This window comes from Megascapheus bottae, chromosome 2, assembly GCF_031878675.1.
Source record: "Megascapheus bottae isolate mThoBot1 chromosome 2, mThoBot2.hap1, whole genome shotgun sequence".
Lineage (NCBI taxonomy): Eukaryota > Metazoa > Chordata > Mammalia > Rodentia > Geomyidae > Megascapheus > Megascapheus bottae.
In genome coordinates this window covers 57788682-57806252 of record NC_143510.1, presented here as the reverse complement: position 1 = coordinate 57806252, position 17571 = coordinate 57788682, and the positions used below count along the sequence as shown (strand labels likewise).

Genomic DNA, 17571 nt, shown 5'->3' with positions numbered 1-17571 from the left:
CCCAGCAGTGTTCTGGATATGACTTTGAGCAGAGAAATGACAAGGGCACTTCACAGGGACAGAATGCAGCAATGATTTCAAGCACAGACTTTCAGAACTTGGCATCAAGTCCTGACTCAACCGCTGATGGGCTCCTTGATCACAGCAAATCTTGCCCCATAGGGAAAACTACTTATAGTTCTCGCTTGGCTTTCTTGTGAAGATGAAATCAATCAACATTTGTTCATGCTTCTGGCATGTTAACTGTAGTTAACATGGTTTTTTTTTTTTTTGTGGGTCCTGGGGCTTGAACTCCACCTGGGTGCTGTCCCTGAGCTCTTCAGCTCAAGGCTACTGCCCTACCCCTAGGCCTGGGCTTTGTCCCTGAGCTCTTCAGCTTAAGGCTACCCACCCTACCCTTGACCCAAGCCCGACTTCCCATTTTCTAGAGGTGAATTGGAGATAAGAGTCTCAAGTCCTTTTGTGCCTGGGCTGGCTTTGAACTTTGATCCTCAGATCTCAGCCTCTTGAGTAGCTAGGATTACAGGTGTGAGCCACTGCACCCGGCAGAAAGACCATATTTTTGAATGATACCATCTTTTCTGGGGGATAGAAGATAGTGATAAGAAAAATGAAAGGAACAAAGACACCACAGAGAATCACACCAAAGTATAAGCAGACGGAGGTGACCAGAACTATCTTATTTATTATAAAGATACACCATGAAGAACAAACCTGACTGTATACTGAAGCCTGTAATGATACATGCCAAAATGTACAGTACTATACATAAAAGTGCATTGTCACGACAGGTTAACGAAACATTTTTCCCCCCAGGACTGTAAAATCATCCCCCTTTCTCTTTGCCTCAGAGAGGAGGGATGGGATGGTCAGAGGCAGTGTAGCGCTTGGGGAACGTGATGGAGGTCAGCAGTGCCTAGTGGGGTGTGGATGGGTATGGGATGGGAGATTGAGGGGGAGCCACTGCCAGGTGAGAAAGGCACAGTCACGTCTACGAGGATAAAACGAGACAGTCTGATGATAACAGGCTAGGATGCAAGACACAGGAGACTGAGCACCAAGGCCCAGGAAGGCGGGAACAGAGAAGAGGCTGGGAGAATTGAAGACGTTTCAGAACACTCAGGTGGGCAACAGGAATGAGGAGAAAGAGGCCGTGGGTGGGGCATAGAGTGGGTAACAGTACAAGAGCAATACTAAACTCCTCTAAAATCGAAAGGCACTTTCACATGTACATACTACAGATGTACATTGACACTAGGTAACAGTCACAAGCGGGAAGCCACCAGTACTGCAACTGATCAAACGACAGGAAAGGACAATACTGATTTAATTATGTGGGCAAGGAGTTACCCTTAGGTACGCAGGTAAATATAGCGGTCTCTCCTGTTACAGTCACTTACTCTACTTAATATCTATAATAGCCATCACACTACACATTGAACTTGCGCGAATGCTCTAAGGCGGGCATTCACATATGCACGGTTTATATAGTTTTCTTTTACTAAACAGTTTCTAAGATAAGCATTATGGAACCCAGTACAATTATTTAAACATACAAAAATCCCTACATAATTTAAAGATATGGGTACCCATCTCAATTATACCACATAGACTATTGTGTTTTTCCAGGAAGTATACTAGGGTGAGTGAGAGCTCAAATTCAGGCTTATTTTTAATGTATTTGTGTCAAAGTCACCCCACAAGAAACCTTTGATGCTCCAGCCCAGCTGGAGCTTGGGGTATCGGCCCAGAGATGGCTTAGGGTTTCTATTTACACATGGATAGAGCCTTCAGTGCTAAGCTGCTCTGTGCCCCAGGGTCTCCGTGGTGGAGAACTGAAAGCAAGACGAGTCTATAATGCATTTTCTGCATAACTGGCTTCTTACTGCTGTGGTTAGGAAGAAGTATCAGCCCAAATGCCAAGTCTTCTAATGCCCCTCAATAGTCTCATAGGCTCTTCCCCTGCCCTTGCTAGTACTAGACTTTGACTTCAAGATCTTCAACTTGTGCTACAACCTCAGCCCTTTTAGCTTTAGTTTGCTTTTAGATCAGTCTCATGCTTTTGCCAGGGCCAACCTTGGACTATGATCCTCCTACTTCTACTCTCTAGAGTAGCTGAGATTACAGGCTTGAACTACCATGCCTGATCCAAACCATAAACTTTATAATTATAATTTCAGAGACTCTAGTGAATAGACTATGGTTTCTTCAGTTCATAGATTTAAGAAGGTATGTTGTTCCTAAATGCTAAGGATAGCACTACCAACCTATCACTTCTTTCTTATAATTACACATCCATTTTAGGAGTGGCAAAAAGTACACAGAAAACTCCTGAAGGATACAATTTGACCTCTGGGACTCTATATCCATGGATAGTTGTTTATTCTCTAGGGAAGGTTAAGTTGGACTCTGATAAATTTTTCTATGGATGTCTTCAGAGGCACAAACATTTCTCGAAGACATGTAAAGCTGTGGAACAGTGGTGTTGACACAGAAGAACATGGGGTTCTAAAAAGTGCCACTCCCTTGTAGAACTAGCAATATTAAATATATAACTTTAAAAAGTTCCCCTTCATAGTCAGAAAAAGTTATAAAACACTCCAGGAAATGTGCATTGATTACCTTTCTATCCTAACAATCCACTCCTCAAGCCCCTCAACCCAAACCAAAGGCTGATCTGGTAATCTATGTCAGCGATAGGGGTGATCATACATCTCCATCAGATATGAACACATACGCCAGTGGAGGGGGAGTCAGGGAATCTTTCTAGAACCACAGTTCAGCATCATTAAAATGGTCTCCCTAACCACCAAGAACACCGTACAGATCCTCGAATCAGGAAGGAGTAACATTTCCAGAGCTCGTTCTTTCTCCTCACTCTCTTCCCTGTTCTTTTCTTCTTCCTGCTGCACTTGTGGTCCTAAAAATGGTCATGTGCCAGACGGACCCAGCTTAGCTGCTGCAGCTTGGAGCAAGCTTAGCGGGTTGTCTAGATCATTGGTGAAGTGGCCACCTCACCTCTGTAAACTCAATGGATGTTGGCTAAACAATGCAAGAGTAGGTAGGGATTCACTTGAAGGTCTTAGCTTCCATTTGCAATTGAGAGGTGGGTGGGGAAAGGTTGGAGGTAATAATAGTACAGGGAGAAATAATGGAGACAGGTAGAAAATCCAGTAGGAGTTGCTTCCTGAAAGAAGACACAGCTGTGGAGGCTCCAGTAGCATATCCTCCATCATCCAAAGGTAGCAGAGCCCTGATGTATGGGGCAGAGAGGCACAGATAGACATACCAAAGAGGAGACACCCTGAGGATTGCCAGAGAAACGTCTGGTGGAATAAACTTGCCAACATAAGTGCTGAAAAAGTTAATGTGGAAGCGGGTGCAGTCATTCAAAAATAAATTCGAAACACCTTTGTTCTCCTTGGGCCTTCTCTTAACATCTGGTGTACCCATGAAAAAGGAATCCTCATTATTATCATTAGTATTACTTTTAACAACCTGGGGGATTATTTGGGAAAGTTTAAACTTCCATGGAACCTTGAAGAGGATTATTTAAAAGCCTCAGTGCTATTCAATGCTCAGTCCTGATGGAGTTTCCATGGCTTCTTTTTCACAAATACTCAAGAATGGGTCTGAAAACTTTACTATACGTGAATGGACATGGGGGAGGGAGTGAAATTGAAACCACTATTCAATCCAATTTTGAAATTAGGCTGACCAAGAAACCAGCAGTATGACTTTAGGATGAAATATTATTTCATTAATCTCTTTCTTCAGTAGACTGTCTAGACTGGCCAACTGAGGTAGAGACCAAAGTAAGAATCTTGATTGCAGTATATATCCTGGTTCTTTTCTGCATGGTGTATTCACCAATGGGCTGAAAACTTAAAGCCCACAGGGCACTAGCTCTTAGGTAGACTGCCGGTGTAAAGCCAGAAGGTAGCCACAGTGGTCAAAGGGATTTGTTCTGAGGCGTCCGTTTTTCTTCCACGGGAAGTTCAGTGATAGTGTAGCTGGACCACAGATCTACAGATATCAGATACACTGGTAGTTTGTACCTTAGTGAAAACAACTGCATTCAACTTAATTTTTGGAGAGGTGGGTGTACAGCTCAATGGTGGAGTGTGTGCTTAGCATACAAGAGGCCTACTTTTAATCCCCAGCACCAAAACAAAAAACAAAAGGAAACACAAAAAAAATCCACATTTTGTTTGCGGAGTAATAAATACAGCAAAAATATGGACTAAAAACCAAAAACCAAACTTGTCTATGTGCTAAGAGGGTAGAAAAAGAAGGTCCCTAACTGAATTCAACTGATTCTGTGAGATAAACAGAGACTACAGTAAAAAAGAAACACCAACAAACAACAGCAAAACAGCCAAAACAAAACCTAAAAACAAACAGGAAAAGATAAATGATGGTTCTGAGGTATGACACTGAGAGGGACTGCCTGGGACCACGAAGTTTTCTTCCCGTGATGGCCTGGCATGCTCTTATTCAAGTACCATAGCCAGGGTGGACTGGCTCAATGAGAGGAAAAGAGAGTTGGGATTTCAAATTTAGTATCATCAGGCCTTTGTGGCATATTTGAAGGGAGCAAGATAGTTTTGCTAGAGAAGAATACAGTGGTTCTAGGATTCATATCCTGTTTGTTTCCTCTAGTGCCATAGAGGAGTGCCCAGGGACTTAGGAATATTGGCCTCTCCCCACCTGTCAGCTTTCAAAGGCAATTTTTATTCACTATTTTGATGATTATAAATAAGTGTTTCCAGTATGGAAAATGAAGTTAGCACAGTACATGATGGGGGAAGGAATTTTCAGAAGTTATCTTCAATAGGGTAAAAAACTTAGGGGGAAAAACAAACACCGTGGATATTGTTTTTTTCTAGGCAGTTATTGAAGGCCAGATCTTCATAGGAGTTTGTGATGTAAGCAGAAGATCTTTGCGGTTGGACTATTCTAGTTCTTTGCAAATGCAATGGGTTTGGAAACAACAAGGGCCCAACTATCCTCATGAAGAGGGTAACATCGATAGCTTAGGAGACAGTGCCTTCCTCTTTGTTCCCAAGTTCATTCAAGCCACAGCTGTGAGTTTCTAACCCTTCCCGATGGGTTTAACCTGGACCCAGGGAAATGACTGCCAGGGAGGAGGTGGTCTTTCAATTCATCCAAACATTGGTCCCATTGGAATATCCCCTCTTTGCTAATGGCAAGTCTAGCAGGAGCTGGACCCTGGCTTGCGTGGAAGCAGGTACTCACTGTCAGCTATCAAAGGATGCAGCATCACCTTCCAGCTGTTTCCCCACAGGTTACCAATCCCGGAGCTTGGATTCTCCTGCTTTCAGGAGACTCACTTGGACTACACTAAACATGAAGCAGTGTAGAATGCAGGGAGCGAGCGGTGTTACCTTCATGACAAGTGGTGCAGCATTGGAGTTTTCAAGTAAGTCTAAGTGATTCTAGTTGTCTTTAAAATGACATATGTCCAGTTACTTAAAAAAAAATTACAAAATGCCCGTGTTAATTTTAGCTAATCTCAGACATTACATTCGACAACATAGAAAAGCCAAAAGATCTCCAGTTATTGTCAGCACAAAACTAAGGAAAGTTACGGATCACTGGCATTTGTCACTAATCCATTTTCTCTTTTAAGCCACCTCCCTTCTGACCTTGCTCATCAGGTGTTTACATGGTGCAAGACTTGTCTGTTGGAGCCTGGGAAGGTGGAGTCGGTCCTATGGTAGGGTTTGTTTTTGGAAGCACAGCAGGTTTCGGCCTAAGGGCTGGGGGCTTCAGCTGCACTCCCATTCTAGGTGCCACCATGGGCTTGAAAGTACTCATGGTGTCACTGGAGGAGCTGGTGCTACGGCGAATCTGAGGCTCTGAGCTCCTGAGGGCAACACTGTGCAAAGGGCTGAGAGATTCTGTGGAACTGGCAGGGGTGGGAGAGTTTTTCACTTGTTCCAAGGTATCCAGCACCACGTCAGGAGCATGCTTGGCTGTACTCTGTCTCTCTAGTTCACGGAGTTCATTCAAAGCAGTGTTCATCGTCTCTTCAATATCCTATTGAAGAATAATCAGAAAGTTGAGCAGACTGATAAGACCGGTGGATAGGAATCTATATATTTCATTTCAGAGCAAATAGGCCCACCAAGATATATGAATATTTTAACTTAATAGTCTATAGAGGTACAGAAAAACATAATGCCGGCTTGGGCAATTAGCTTGACTCCAAATGGTCTCGAGCTCAAGATGCCATGGCTCATAGAACCATAGAGAAATGTTAAGATACTAAGTCAACTTCTGGTAGCTTCTACTTGGTATGCTGATTTATTCATGTAAGATTCCATTTCAACCTATAGTAAAGGCTAACTTAAATTTAGATCCTTCAGTGCTGGGAGTGGTAGTGCCTTACTATAATTCCAGTACAAGGTAGGAGAATTTGAGCTACAACATAACTGGGCTATGTAGTGAGACCTTGTCTCAACAGGTCAAAATAAGTAAGCAAATAAAACTAACTTTAAAAATTAGAATAAGTAATATTTATTCAAATAACACATCCTAATAATAATGTATTTATTCAAGGAATAACTATAAATAGGAATGAAAAATGAGGCTTCATTTACTCAACAAATAATTTTAGAGTGCTAACTAGCATTTGAAGAAGTCTTAGGAGTTCTCTAAAGTTCCACTCTCAGGGAAATGACTGTATAGAAGAGGCAGTCATTCAATCTGTGAACGCATGATATGAACACATTCATTCTCATGGGAAAATCTGAAGAGCAGAGATGGAAAGATAAAGAAAGAACAAAGTACATTTTGTGAGGGTGACATCATTTTTCAACTGATTACTTTCATATGTGACTAAAAAATGAAAAAAAATGAAATTTTCAAGACGGTTCATCCCAGAATATGTAGAATAAGTTGAGATTTTCTTTTCTTTCCTTTTTTTTTTTTTGGCCAGTCCTGAGCTTGGGCTCAGGGCTTGAGCACTGTCCTTGGACTTTCTCAAGGCTAGAGCTCTACCACTTGAGCCTCAGTACCACTTCCAGCTTTTTTGTATGTATGTGGTACCAAGGAATCGAACCTGGGTCTTTGTGCATGCTAGGCAAGCACTTTAACCACTAGGCCAAACTCCTGGCCCTCTTCTTTTTTTTTTTTTTAAGTGCTAGTACTGTGATATTTAAACTCAGAGCCCTGTTTATGTTTGCTAGGCAAATACTCTACTTCTTGAGTCATGACAGTCCCAGCCTCTGGCTTTTAAGGTTATTTTTTTAGATAAGGTGTTAAAAATCTTTGCTCAGGGATGGCCTTGTACCATGATCCTTCTACTAAATATCTGAGATGAAAGGTGTGAGCTACCATACTTATTTGTTGAGATCAAGTCTTACTAACATTTTGCTTGGGCTAGAACCATGATCCTCTCAATCTCATCCTCTTGAGTAGCTAGGAGTACAGGAATACACTAACCATGCTTGGACTTTTATAAGAAAAAGATTAAACAAGGCTTTTTTTTTTTTTGGTCGATCATGGGACTGGAACTCTGGGCATGGGTGTTGTCCCTGAGCTCTTCAGCTCAAGGCTACTGCCTTACCTGTAGTGCCACTTCTGGTTTTCTGGTAGTGAATTGGAGATGAGTCTCACAGACTTTAGTAGTGCCTGGGCTGGCTTTGAACCTTGATCCTCAGATCTCAGCCTCCTGAGTAGCTAGGATTATAGGCGTGAGCCACCAAGCTTGGCTTCTTATGTCTTCTTACTCTGGTGCTCTTAATTTATGTTATGGATTCTTTCAATCATTAAATTTATCTATAATCAAATATCACTGGTTCTAAATATGTCTCAAAGGGCCTTGCATAGCACTTTGAATAGAAATAACTCAAAAGGTCAAAAGGCTTATTATTATTTTTTTACTTAGAAACTGTCCTACACTTAAAATTCATTTATTTCTTAAAAAAGACATCACAGAGTCTAATTTACCCTCAAAAAATTCTCTTTCATTAGAACACTCAAGATAGCTTGAAAAACTGTCATATCACAATAGATTTCCTTGGGTATTTTATTTATTTATTTATTTGTCATGGGGTTTGGACTCTGGGCCTGGGTGCTGCTCCTGAGATCTTCAGCTCAAGGCTACTGCCCTACCTCTTGAGCTACAGTGCTACTTCCCATTTTTTAGTGGTTAATTGGAGATAAGAGTCTCATGGTCTCTAGTAACCCTGGCTGGCTTTGAACCGAGATCCTCAGATCTTAGCCTCCTGAGTAGACAGGATTACAAGTATAGCCACTGTGCCCAGCATTCCTTGTTTTTATTTATTTTTTATTAAGAGGAATACAGATTTAATATTTTCCTTAATTTCTCATTCACTCTCTTTTTAAGTTTATTTAGGTAGTTTTTTAAGTTTCAGTGCTGAAAAATGGAAAAAAAAATTGTGTATTGGTATTGGATTTGAACTTAGCTCCTGGCTTTTTGGTAGCAATTTGGGATTAAAGTCTCATAAACTTTCCTGTCTGGATGGCTTCAAACTGCTATCCTCAGATCTCAGCCTCCTGAGTATTTAGGATTACAAGCATGAGTCACCAGCTCCTGGTGTGAAGGATATGTTAGATGATTGTCAAACCCTTAAATCTATATACTGCCTCTGTCACTATTTATTTATGTATTTTCTGATATTGTGTGCTATAAAAAAGGAAACCCATAAGGCAAACTGGTATCCACCACAGGCAAATTCATTCATAGTTTTAAATTACTTTGTCAATTTAAGTCATTAGAAACGAATGACATAGTCCTCTCTTCCAGCTTGTGGAAGATGCCTGTTTAGCTATAGGATCCAATTCTGCTCTTCTTCAAGTGGCTTACTTACTATTATTAATGGTCACATTATCTATTATTGATCATTGATCTTTTATTTCCTAAGTTGCAAGTGTCCTGTTAATCATATTGGGAAGTATTTCTGTTTCTGGGCTCTTCATCCTATACTATCCATTTGCCTACCTTGCTAACTTTAAAATATATTTAGGATCTACTAAGGTTAGTTTTCTCTTCTTTTCCAATATTTTCCTGCCTTTTCACCAGTGCCAGGTTTGCATATTATACCTGTTGTCTTTCTGCCATATTGCTGTTTAAATCAATATTGGCCTCTTCCATGAATAAACAGATGAGACAGCCAGGTCTTAAAGACTTAGTTATTTTTGAATTTGAGGCATGGCTCAAGTGGAAGTGAATCTGCATAGCAAGTACTCAACACTGACTTCAAGACCCAGTATCTCCAAAAAGAAACGAGCCATTTCTTCTCCATCTTCTTAGGTTGATTATATTAAAAGACATAGCTATGGAACAAACCTTCCACTTTTCCATCACCATATCCAGGTACTTAAATGCACTATTCCAATAAAAGCATGATACCTGAGCAATTGACTCGGGGTCCAAAGGCTTGTGGTCATTGAAGCCTGAGTACTGTCCTGATGAAGTGGACCTTCGGATGGGAGGGCTGTCAGTCTTCTTGAGGGAGTCATGGCGGCTGATGTTGGTCAGGCTGCCGTGGCCAGGCCGCCGCCTCCTCTCAGGGCTATCATTGTTGAGGCCACGGTTCTGCAGCAGGCCTCGGGGGTGACTGGCTAGGTTTGGGGACCCCAGATCAACTGAAGAGTTAGAGAGAGCATGTGGGGGATGCAGGGGACAATGACCGTCGCTGGTCCTGCCAGGACGCCTTCCTGGAGGGGGTGGTTCTCCTCTTTTTCTTTGTCTAGACATCCACAGGAAAGAGAAAACAGGAGAGCTTATCACCTGGGGTGACAGCACAAGGCTGAGGGTCTGGTGGCTTCTCAGAGTTCCTGGAAAAGAGCAGGAGGAGGCGCCTGATTGCAGACTTCACTTACCTGGCTAGATAACTATCGGAATGGCGATCTGTGGGGGAGTTCATGTCCTTTGATGAAGACTTGTCCTCAGTGACTGCCCCACTACTGGCCTCACTGTCAGCTTTTTGGCTCAGAGTGTCTGAAAATGTATCATCCCTAAAAAAAAAAAAAAAAAAAAAAAAGGTGACTAGAGCATCAAGGCCTATGTGCTGGGTGAGTAGAGACAGGAAATAAGGCATGTCATTTATGAATATAAGGCTTTCTATTATAAACACAATGCAGTTTTGGTGAGGGCAACTGAAAATGTCAGATATAAAAAAAGAGTGAAATAAGAATGACTTATTAAATATGCAGAGACTTTTAGGATTAGAGTCTTAGGAGGAAATATGTCTCTCTGTTGTCTCTTATTTCCATCTGTGAATGCATGCATCTGAATCTACATTATTTATGTCTCATAGATACCTACATGGTGACTTCTTTTTTTTTGCCAGTCCTGGGCTTGAGCTCAGGGCCTGAGCCCTGTCCTTGGTCTTTCTCAAGGCTAGAGCTCTACCACTTGAGCCTCAGCACCACTTCCGGCTTTTTTCTATGTATGTGGTACCGAGGAATTGAACCCGGGTCTTCGTGCATGCTAGGCAAGCACTCTACCACTAGGCCAAACTCCCGGCCCCATACTACATGGTGACTTTATGTATAGCTCTATGTCTACTCGTAGACACAGTAGTTTTTGGATATTCATCTATATAATTTTTAACATTTCTAAAATTATGCTAAATCATACTCATTTTATATATTTTATGTAGCATAGTCAATTCCCTCTGAAAAGCATTGCTTCCCCTGGTTTTGGCATATTATACTCAGAAAACAGGGATACTGACCATATTACTGACTATATTACTTTATAGCTATTTTAGTCACTTATTGCTCCCTTGCAGCAACCATCACCCAGAGGTGATTTCACTTAGACTGAAAGTCCCTTACTCTCTCTCTTGGGAATCTGGGATTGCAAAAAGTAGCAGACATCAAGAGACAGCACAGTGGTTTTGGGAATCACCAATGTCACTTCAGCTCTTTAGGTCCCTTCTCTGCAGAAGTTATTTTTCTAAGATCTGGAAAATTTCAAAACATGTCTTCCACTAATGGTGGCTCCGAGCCACTATGTCAAGGATGGGACATGAATGACTGTGGGCTGGGACCTGAAGTCCTGTTTTAGCAGAGTCACTAGGAAGGTGAATGGTTTTCTCTGTGTTCCTTCTTCTCTCTCTCTCTCTCTCTCTCTCTCTCTCTCTCTCTCTCTCTCTCTCTCTCTCTCTCTCTCTCTCTCCCTCCCTCCCTCCCTCCCTCCCTCCCTCTCTCTCTCTCTCTCTCTCTCTCTCTCTCTCTCTCTCTCTCTCTCTCTCTCTCTTTCTTCTCTAAAACCTAAGTCAGGATCACGAGCTGGCATTCTCAGGTAATGGAAGCAGGAACTACTCACATATCCTGTACTACTATGTACTGGTGAGGCACCAGCCCATCAATGCCGTTGTGCCTGCCTTCCCACCAGTCTTCTGATGCCCGGTGGTATAGCAGCAGTGAGGCTCCCTTCTTGAAGGACAGTTCTCTGGCAGACCGCCCGACATAGTCAAACTTGGCTATTGCTTCAATTGGCTCACACTCTACAAAGAACACACATGGACAAGAAGAGGGACAATGCTGTTAGGAAGACATCATACACTCTTGGAAAGGTTGACATGAGGCTTAAGAACTAAAATGGCCAGTTTATCTATTTATTTTTTGGTGCTAGTACTGGTGCTTGGACTTAGGACTGAGGAACACTGACCCTTAGCTTTTTCACCCAAGGCTATAGTGCTTTGTTGCTTAAGCTCTACTTCTGGCTTTTTGCTGGTTAATCAGGGATACATATCTCAGGGACTTTCCTATTTAGGAGCTATGATTTGAACAGTGATTCCCAGATCTCAGCATTCTGAGTAGCTAGGATTATAGGTATGAGTTACCAATTCCTGGCTTATATAGGCCATTTTCATATGTAGACTGGAGAGACAAAAAAAAAATCAAATATCAAAGCAAGAGGGAACAGAGGCTACTGAGAGAGATATGCGACAGTGATCTGTTTTCCAGAAACCAGGGAAGTCAGACATGGGATCTGTATTTCCACAACTCATTACTGGAGCAATATTCTGTCTAACAAAAAAAAAATGAATCATCTAATATAATGTTTAAAATCACTTCTCCACAGTTGCCCAATATTATTATGTTTACCTTGATGTAAACATTGTCTCCTTGCAACATATTATAGTCAAATTGTATGAAGAGTTTTAGGTTTTGATGCTTGAAATGTTGGTGATCAACCCCCCCGGGCCTTGTACATGCCAGGCTAGAACTCTATCACTGGGCTACATCTCCAGATCTTCTCATAACATGTTAATATCATTGCTGACATAGAAAAATCATCATTCTAAAAAACCCTAGGAAGGTTATGATATACGTGTGTGCACGCGCGTACACACACACACACACACACACACACACACACACACACATCCCCCCAGCCCTTATTTTGGGGCCTAAACTCAGGGATTGGGTGTTATTCTTGAGCGTTTTTGTTCAAGGCCAGAACTCTACCACTTAAGCCAAAGCGCCACTTCTGGTGCTGTATTGTTTTGGTTTGGTTTTGTTGTTAGTTAATTGGAGATAAGAGCATGATGAACTTTCCAGCTCAAGTTGGCTTTGAATTATGATTTTTAAATCTCATCTCTTGAATAGTTACATGTGAGCCATTAGGGCTCAACTATATTAAAGTCAAGTAAAGTCAGAACTATAAATATTATTTGACTACTTCTAATTTCCTCATAAGCTTTTGTGGTATTATCCGATCTTCAAACTACCAACAAAAGTAATAACTTTTTCTCTCACATCAGTAACAGTTTTAGATCTTCATGATTGACAGATGAGGTTCAAAAATTCTATTTTCTAGAGATGAAAGGATATTGCACTAACATGTTGAACTGAAAGTCCTTTGTACAACTACTTAAAGGTAATAAAAATAATGGAAAATAAACAGATAAAAATGTTAAAAGGAGAAAAGATATTGAGTGAAAAAAATGTCTTAAAAGGTTGCATGCTATATATAATTCCATCTACGTAGATGGCCTAATTAGAGACATGAGAATAGGTAAGTGATTATCAGTGGGGTGGATGGGAGGCAATGGAGGGAGTGGCTATAGCTACAAAGACAACACAGGGACCCTTGTATCGTGACTAGGATGGTGGTCACAGAAATCTCTCCACATGACAAAAGTGTAGAGAACAATACACACACACACACACACACACACACACACACACACACACACGAATGCATGTAAAACTGGTGAAATGTGAATATGGTAGATGGACTGTGTGAGCATCAATTTCCTGGTTGTGATACAGCACAGTGATTATGATTACCCACTGATAGAAAGAGGGAGAGAGAGTAGACAAGATCTCTGCATTCTTACAACTGCAAGTAAGTCTACCATGACCTTACAATAAAAACATAAAAAAAAAAAAAGACCCGGGTTCAATTCCTCTGTACCACATGCATAGAAAAAAGCCAGAAGTGGTGCTGTGGCTTAAGTGGTAGAGTTCTAGCCTTGAGAAAGCCCAAGGACAGTGCTCAGGCCCTGAGTTCAAGCCCCAGGACTGGCAAAAAAAAAAGCCCTGAACTCTTGACCTAAAACGGAATTGGGCTGATATGCAATCAAATATTGAAGGACAACAAGAGGAAAGGCTAAATCACTATGGGACTGACTTTTCATCATCCAGTTTGTTGCAAAAATATCCTTAGATCAGGGCTATGATCTTTCTTTTCTCTTTCTTTCTTTCTTTCTTTCTTTTTTTTTACCAGTCCTGGGCCTTGAACTCAGGGCCCAAGAGCTGTCCTTGGGAGTTCTCAAGACTAGAGCTCTACCACTTGAGCCACAGCACTATCTCCGCCTTTTTTTCTATACACATGGTGCCGAGGAATCGAACCCCCGTCTTCGTGCATGCTAGGCAAGCACTCTACCACTAGGCCAAACTCCTGGCCCAGGGTTATGATCTTTCATCTCATCTTTATCCCTGACATCAATACAGGGGAGTAAACTTCAAATCAGTAATGAACAGAAATAAAAAGAGCAATGGGAAAGCAGGCACCTGTGACTCATGACTAGAATCCTAATTACTTAGGAGGCTAAGATCTGAGGATTATGGTTCAAAGACCAGCCTGGGAGGAAAGTTGGTGAGGCCCTTATCTTCAATTAACCACTGAAAGAAAAAAATAAAAGCCAAAAGTGTGGCTATCATGATAGAGCAGTAGCCTTAAGCACAAAAAGCTCAGTGACAGGGGCTGAGAGGGTAGCCTAGTGGTAGAGTGTTTGATAATCTGAGAGGGTTGATATCAAAATTTGTACTTCAGTTTTCCCTGAAGGACAGAAGTAAATATCAACAGGGGCATGACATGCTAATTTATTAAAAATAAATCCATGATGTGTGATGTACAAATTCCTGTGTGCACATACCCACACATTTTTGGTTTTACTAAAAATCATAAAAGATCCTGGTACATACGAGGATCTACAGTCTCTATGTGTTATGCCAAGGAGAAATGAGATAACTGATGATGGTCTTTAGTAATATTCCATGATACATTGTGGATGCTGGTCAAGGTCTATTTAAGATTATTGAACAGACATATACCTCTTTCATCATGATTTCATAATCATGACCTCAGATCATCTCTTCTTTTCATGACTACTTTTCAAAACAATGAAGCAATAGGAGGGCCAGAGTCTCTTATTTTATGGAAATGTGGATAAGTTATGAAAAAACAACCAGATGAATCAGAAAACTATTTTATAGGTAATTCTATCATATCAATCAGTAATTCTGAGCAGTTTTATTAGTTTGACTCTTTTACTCCTCTGAGACCCATTTTGTAATCAAGTGTCAATCAATAAGCTATTTATACACATCCTAGTCTAGGCATTGCATGGCAAAACAATCCTAGGGCATGGTGAACAGAGCTCTTTCACAGACAGAGCCTCATGTTGTCCTTTAAGGTCCTACAGAGACTTCACAGAATGCTGTAACTGCAGGTATTTATTGCAGCAGAGGAAAGGTGATCACTTAGTTTCCCTACCTGGCTATTACAATTTTGTACAAAGGGGAACAAAAATTCATCAAAACTGATAACCAGGCTGCTTGGTACTATCAAGTCCTGTGGTTTTACTGTAATAGACTAACCTAATTCAATTCTTTTCTTCCTTCCTTCTTTTCTTTCTTGTCTATCTGTCATGGAACTTGAACTCTAGACCTGGGTGCTGTCCCTGAGCAATTCAGCTCAAGGCTACTGCCTTACCCCTTGAGCCACAGCACCACTTCTGGTTTTCTGGTAGTGAATTAGAGATAAGCGTCTCAAGGACTTTAGGGCCTGGGTTGGCTTTGAATCTTGATCCTCAGATCTCAGCCTCCTGAGTAGCTATGATTACAGGCATGAGCCACCATCCCCAGATCCAATTTTCTTTACAGAGAATGATGTTCTATGACAGTCTATCTTGAAGACAAAGGCCACTCTCAAGTGATAGTCTGTCAGAGGAAATGAAAATAAAACAAAAGAACTACTAGTCCCTATCTATCAAAATGTATTGAATATTCTAGTTAATTAGACTAGTTTAAATTCTAGTTAACCTAGGATTTGGGAGGTTGGCAATGGGTGAGAATATTTGTCCTTTTCTTCCTTGCAAAATCAGGTGAACATGGTCAAAATGATCACTAGGGCCCAGAGTTTGGCCTAGTGGAAGAGTGCTTGCCTCAGTCCCTTAGTACCACATACGTAGAAAACAAAAATCTGGAAGTGGTGCTGTGGCTCAAGCTTTAGCCTTGAGAAAAGTCCAAGTGCCTGGGCCGGCTTTGGACCACCATATTCAGCTCTCAGCCTCCTGAGTAGCTAGGATTACAGGCATGAGCCACTGCACTCGGCTCCATGAGACTTTCCAACTAGCCAGCAAATGGCCAGGAGTAGAAGTATGGTTCAAGTGGTACAGCATCAGCCTTGAGCACAAAAGTTAAGCCCATGTCTTGGGTTCAAGACCCACCTTCCCCTCCCCCCACAATAACAATCAAAAATAAAATAAGCAGAAAATCTAAGCTTCATTTGCAAACTGTATATCAAATAAAGGACCAAAGAATTCTTATAATGTGAATGTAGACTCACAAACAAATAAAAACAGAAAACTAAAACCAATCCAAACCCAACTAAGAAGCCCTAGGATCTTCATTGTTAAGGAAGAAATGATAGAAGACAGGGCTTCCAGCAGTACAGCTGAGGCCTTACCGTCCTCACTGGTGTGGGGTTCTGTGCCAGCATCCTGATCCACTTCTTCCAGTGTACCATGCTCGCTGTAAGGGCTGTCACTGTGAAACACAAATGGAAATTCAGATGAAACCGAAGCAGAAGAAGATCTCAGGATCCATTACTTGAGCCACACCTGAAATCTCATTTTCTTTTTTTAATGAATGAATAATTGCTACCGTGAGGAAAAAAAAAATACGAGACTTCAATGGTGAAAATACTATTTGTTAGACTGCCAATGGAATATATGTTAGAGCAACCATTGATTATATGGTTCCACAAAAATATCTTTCTTTTCCTTTCTTCTTTTAGTTTTATTCATTTACTTTTCCAGAGCCAACCTTCAATCAGGACCTTGCACATATTAAGTGCTCAAGTGTATATTTTACAATTGAGTATGATTTGTATATCTTCAGTTTATATGCATGTCTGTATGTATTTAAAAATGTCTACATATATGCATCTGTCTTTGACTAAGTTATTTTACAATTCTATGAAGACAAAAGTTAACAGAAAATGAATAGAATTATAAATAATTGTTATCCAAAGTAATGTAAATTTGTTGAACTCAGCTAGAAGATATGTGTTCATTGCCCTACAGAAAGACCAGTTTCTGCAAATGCTATTCGCTGTTCATGTTTTTGCATAGAAATAGGTGGTTCTTTGGCCTCTGAGAAGTGGTGGTAGCATCCTCTGATTCATTTCTTGACATGCACTCACTTTGTATCTGCAGAGGAATCCTTTTTTTTTTAAAAAAAGAACAGATCATTCACAGATACCATACCTCTCCTCAAACGTATGCTGACAAATAAATACAAACATGATATCACTGTTAAAGTCCATTTACATTTGCAGGGTCGGTGGGCCAGGACAGGGACAAAGACAGTTACTATTTTAGTGATTTTTCTGTTTAAAACAAGTGATTTCCATAGAAAACACTCTCCATGAGTAGATGGATAAACTCAACGTTCTATTATTGGCTGCAAGACTATTGCACAGGCTTTTACCTTGTTTGGAAAAAGCAGTAACCACAAAATGTCCCAGAATACAACATATCAACTAGACATCCACACACTTGATCTTTATTTTGGGTTGCGGGGCTTGGACTCTGGGCCTGGGTGCTGTCCCTGAGCCCTTCAGCTCAAGGCTACGGCCCTACTCCTTGAGCCAAAGTGCCACAGCCTGTTTTCTGGTGGTTAACTGGGGATGAGTCTCACAGTCTTTAGTGCCCGGGCTGGCTTTGGACCATGATCCTCAGATCGCAGCATTGGTGGCTTATAAGCAAATCAGTTTCCAAATCTTGCTGAAAGCTTCACTTCCATCGTATTTTTTTTGGCAAGGGGAGG

General features: G+C 41.1%; 1 protein-coding gene across 2 annotated transcripts in view; it reads right to left on the bottom strand.

The window, feature by feature from the left end:
• Window positions 1-625: 625 nt before the first annotated feature.
• Srgap1 (SLIT-ROBO Rho GTPase activating protein 1) overlaps window positions 626-17571 on the bottom strand; it is a 229074-nt gene continuing 212128 nt past the window's right edge. For both annotated transcript variants that reach the window (XM_090327941.1, XM_090327937.1), the window contains exons 18-22: window positions 16208-16287; window positions 11330-11510; window positions 9877-10011; window positions 9404-9743; window positions 626-6063 (exon numbers count right to left, since the gene is read on the bottom strand). In XM_090327941.1, the coding sequence (XP_090184067.1) occupies window positions 5686-6063; window positions 9404-9743; window positions 9877-10011; window positions 11330-11510; window positions 16208-16287 (1114 nt within the window). In that variant the 3' untranslated portion in view covers window positions 626-5685. The remainder of the gene's footprint in view (window positions 6064-9403; window positions 9744-9876; window positions 10012-11329; window positions 11511-16207; window positions 16288-17571) is intronic.